At 38.4% G+C, this 4,998-nt stretch overlaps 1 protein-coding gene across 1 annotated transcript in view; it reads right to left on the bottom strand.

The window, feature by feature from the left end:
* The window catches only part of LOC122070836 (disease resistance protein Roq1-like), a 42,649-nt gene that overhangs the window by 13,886 nt on the left and 23,765 nt on the right, over nt 1-4,998 (bottom strand). Inside the window, exons 6-9 of the mRNA XM_042635080.1 lie at nt 2,998-4,051; nt 1,776-2,046; nt 1,294-1,607; nt 794-1,160 (exon numbers count right to left, since the gene is read on the bottom strand). Of these exons, the coding sequence (XP_042491014.1) occupies nt 794-1,160; nt 1,294-1,607; nt 1,776-2,046; nt 2,998-3,951 (1,906 nt within the window). The 5' untranslated portion in view covers nt 3,952-4,051. The remainder of the gene's footprint in view (nt 1-793; nt 1,161-1,293; nt 1,608-1,775; nt 2,047-2,997; nt 4,052-4,998) is intronic.

A 4,998-nucleotide genomic window follows, 5' to 3' on the forward strand; every position in this document is an offset into this window, starting at 1 on the left:
TTTTTCTTTTTGTAATGGGAAGTAGAAATTATTATGGGAATGGAAGAATTGTTTATTAGGAGCAAATCAGCCCTAAAATTACAGAGCTACAAAAGGCCAGAGCCTTAAAATTTAACATACATATCACATAAACAGAAGAAAAACATTTCACAGAGAGAGAGAGAGAGAAGGTACCTGGAATGAATGTTGAAGCAACTCCTACGGGATCAGACCTTTGCTGATTTCCTTTAAAAAAATTCGATTTTTTTTTTTTTTTGGGTGAGAAAACGAAAATAACTGCATTGAAGTAAAGATAAAGGTAAAGTATCATATACATCACACAAAATACTGTTCTTCCTAGCCTTCTTGGCTAAGTGACAAGCTACTTCGACTAAATTCCTGTTTTTTTTTTTTCCAACTTAATGCAACCCAGCTGACTTAACAAATTCTTATATCCAACAAATAAGGAAACATTTCTCACGGCCATTCATTCTCTCCCTGCTGCAACAAACAATTTCACCACTCCTTCACAATCAGTGCAAATGGTGGAAATTGTGAGACCTAATCGCCTTGCCTGAAATAATCCTTCAACGATTCCTCTGGTATGGGCTCCCAAAATTTGATTCCTTTCAAGCTCAAAACGTGAGTCTCTACTCCCAAAATTTGATTCCTTTTGAGCTCAAAACGTGAGTCCTTAGTTTCATCTGTTGCATTTTGGTGAACAACCCTACTACGCATTGGAAAGGTCTAAGGAATTCTTCTTCCAAGGTTTCCAGTCCCTCGACGCTTGGAATCGTGGTTTGGGGGTACAAACTCATTTCAGCCTTAAGCTTCTTCAACTCTTTAAAATTGGACAAATCTGGTAATCTTTCCAAAGACTTGCACCAACTAATATCCAATTTTTCCAAGGATTCCTGCAATCCACTTAGACCTGGAATCTCAGCTAGCAACAAGGAGGCATGAGCGATTAGGATCTTCAAGTTTTTCAGATTTGACAAATCTGGTAATGTTTCCAACAATACACACTTGGTAATATCTAATTCTTCCAAGGATTCCAATTTGTCCACTCCTTGAATCTCGGTTAGATTGACACAGCCTCCCAATCTTAGGTGCTTCAATTTCTTAAAATTTGATAGATTTGGCAATCTTTCCAAAGACACGCATTCTCCAACATCCAAGGTCTTCAACAATTCCAATCCGTTGACACCTTGAAATCTCGATTAGTTCCTCGCAGGTTGTAGCCTTTAGGGAGGTTAAACTTGAGGGAAGAATTGAGACGTACTGAAGGCTGTAACATCTGTCTAAAATGAGTACCTCAAGACAAGTAAGAGCATTGATGGTTGCTGGTAGGATTCTAAAGTAGCTATCGAAAAGCTTCAAAGTCTTCAATTTTGCCACTTTCTCAAGACCACTCGGTAACTCATCAAACAAATCCCCAAGGGCTTTAAGGCTCAATATCTCTAAATTTATTAGGTTTGAAAGCTTAATTGGAAATGAAATAATATAATGGCATTCAGAAAAATCTAAAACCGTTAATCTCTTGAGAAGACCAACAGATGCATCGACATCGAGGAAATATCCAGAGTCCGTAAGAATCAATATCTCCAACCATCGATTTGCTGAAAGGTCTGGTGTTTATGAAAGTTTTTTACAAGACGTGAGATCTAGAACTTTTAGATTTTCTGCCATATGCAAAAGAGAACATGAACTTAACTATTAGAGTTTAAGCAGTAAAGCTAATCTAGTTCTCAAGCAAAAGAGTATCTGGTTCACTTTGACCTTGATGTGGTTCCAACCCAACCACTGTTCCGTGATCTCACTACATGACAGGTTAAAAACAACCAGTTTCCTTGGATCAAAATTGGTTAGTGTGAACTGGATAGGGCATCCTCTCCAACTAAGCCATCTCAGTTGTGAAAAACTATACGTGAAGTTTTCAGCAAACTGTGCATAATCAACACGAAGTAACCTTAGTTTAGTCATTTCAGCAAATCCTTCATTCACCAAACATTGGCTCATCGAGCTATCTTCAAAGTCAATATTAAGAGCTTCAACTTTTCTTTTTCCCTACAAAAATAAGTTCTAAATCAGTAGGGAAAAAAGAAAAAACAATCAAATCTAAATCTGTAAATCCTTATGAGAATGGTGAGAAGATATATTTGGAGTTTTGAGGTGTTAATGACTCAATGTCAAACAATATATAAAATTAGGTTAACAACAGGGTCACAACCAGGGTAAACATCAGAGGCAAAAATCAAGGTCGTGTTCAAGGCAGGCTGGGTGGGCCAAAAACATCAACCCTTACCCGCCCTGACCTTGACTCAGGGTCAGAAATTTCAGGGTCGGGCTGGCCCTCAGGGCCAAAATTTTTGGGTCGATACTTGTTCGAGATCAGGATGGGCCAAGGGCGGGTTCGGGCCGTCAGGGCCAAACTTGCACCCCTACCCGCCATTATAAGTGTGAAGAAAAGTATATATGAAAACAAAAGAGACAGGTATTGTATCTCACATGTACTACCTACAGCCAATCCAAATTCAAATTACAGTGCTACAAAACTACACAAAGTTAGAGCTTCAACAACTAATATACATATCATATAATCAGAAGCAAAAAAATCTGTCATCAAGAGAGAGAGAGAGAGAGAGAACCTGGAATGAATGGCAGGATGGCTGCTGGTTCAATGGGTATAGATCTTGGTTTTGATTTGCCACAAGACATTAGACGGACCAGAGAAGGAATCTGAACGCGGAGGTGACTACTACAAGATCCAATCCCTTTACTTCTTTTCAAAGAACACTGACGAAAGAAATTCATTGGGAATACTTTTTGTAGGAGCTTCCTTCCCCTTCCCCTTCTCCTTCACCTTCCCCTTCTTTTTCCTTGGGTACTTTTCATCCTTCCTCCTCCTGCAGGTAATTCCCTTTTGGGAGGAAGATTCTCTGAACTAACGGAGGAGACTTCACCACCAGCCATTTCTCTCTGTTTCCTCATTGTTCTGTGTCTTCTCTTCGAATGTTATGGGTCCAGAATACGTATATCCCTTTTGAAGAACAACCCTGGTTCCTCAAAACTCTCAGTGGCATGATCGCATTTCAATTCCTCAACTCCTAGAAACTTGGTTTGTTCCTCACTGAGTTTAGCCTTTAGCTTATTCAACTTTTTAAATTTTGACAAATCTGGCAATCCCTCCAAAGACTCGAACCAACTAATATCCAATTGTTCCAAGGATTCCTCCAATCCATTGAGACCTGGAATCTCTGATAGCCTATAGCAGTAATAAGCGTTTAAATTCTTCAATTTCTTCAAATTTGACAAATCTGGTAATGTTTCCAACCGTTCGCACCTACTAATATCTAATTCTTCCAAGGATTCCAATTTGCCCACTCCTGGAATCTCTGTTATCCTGTGGCAGTATTGGACACATAAATACTTCAATTTTTTAAATTGAGATAGGTCTGGCAATCTTTTCAAATTGTTGCAAGAAACATCCAATATTTCCAATGATTCCAATCCGTTGGTACCTGGAATCTCGGTTAGTGCCCAGCAGAATGTAGCCCTCTGGCATGTTAAACTTGAGGGAAGAATTGAAATCTGCTCAAGTCTCCGACAACTTAAACTGAGAGACTCAAGACAAGTAAGAGCATTGATGGTAGCTGGTAGGACTCTCAAGTCGGCAGAGGAAAACTTCAAAGATTTCAATTTTCCCAATTTCTCAATATCACTTGGTATCTTCTCCAGGGCCATAGGGAATTCAAGGCTCATTATCTCTAAATTTGTCAGGTTGGAAAGCTTAATTGAGAATGATTCAATTCTAAAGCATTCCGAAGCATCGAAAACTCTTAACCTCCCAAGAAGACCAACAGATGCATCAATGTCAACCAACTCCTCACAGCCTGTAAGAATCAATATCTCCAAGCATCTATTTGCCGAAAGATCAGGTGTTCTTGATAGCTTTTCCCACGAAGTAAACATTAAACGCTTCAGTCATTTTGGCAAACCCTTCATGCACCAAACATTGGCTTCTTGAGCTATCTTCAAAGTCAATATTAAGACCTTCAACTTTTCTATTTCCCTACAAAAGAATATTATATAAGTTCTAAATCACCAAAGGAAGAAGGAAAAAAACATTGAAACTAAATCTGTAAATCCTCATTAAAAAATATATATATATATTCATTACTTACCATCGTTGTATGTAATACATTCAACGCTTCCTCTTGAGACCATATCCTACTACACTCACATGGTTCATTAAAATTTTCTTGACGAACGATTTCCCTTCCAAGATCCCGGAGGTGATCATGTATCCTCAAATAACCATCTTCACTAATTGTTATCAGAGACCTCAGATGCAGAACATCGAGTCCTATTTTAGGATAAAAATTACACCCTTCCCATATGTAGCATGCAACATCCTTATGCATTCCAATGAAGAAGCACACAGGATCAAGAAATATTTGTTTCTCCTCATATTCTAATCCATCATAACATATTCTCATTCTTTGCATGACCTCATTGTTAGGAATGCCATGCAACTTCTCCAATGTGCCTTGCCATGTTGATTTTCCCATGTAGAATAAAGATGAACCTACAACTTGAAGAGCTAAGGGTAGTCCTCCAGTGGTTTTTACCACAGCTTTTGAGAGTTTTAAATATTCTTCTCGAGGTTGGTCCCTTCTAAATGCATGATGGCTAAAAAGTTGAAGTGATTGACGTAGGTCCATTTCCTTGGGCTGATAAATCCCATCTGCTTTTTGAGAAATTAAAATAACCTTATTTCTACTTGTGACGATGATCTTAGTTCCAAAGCCAAACCATTCAAGATCCCCAATTAATGCATATACTTGAATCTCTTGATCTACATCATCCAGGACAATAAGAGCCTTTTTCTTGTCGATGCGGTTTGGTTTGATGTCTTCGGTTTCTTAAATCAATTTGTAACTGGGTTGGTTTTGGTTTTTGGTCCAGTTTGGATTCGACTTTCCATACAAATGTATACAAAACTATGCAAATTTTGAT

The sequence above is a fragment of the Macadamia integrifolia genome, unplaced genomic scaffold (genome assembly GCF_013358625.1).
Source record: "Macadamia integrifolia cultivar HAES 741 unplaced genomic scaffold, SCU_Mint_v3 scaffold_123A, whole genome shotgun sequence".
In the NCBI taxonomy this organism is placed as follows: domain Eukaryota; kingdom Viridiplantae; phylum Streptophyta; class Magnoliopsida; order Proteales; family Proteaceae; genus Macadamia; species Macadamia integrifolia.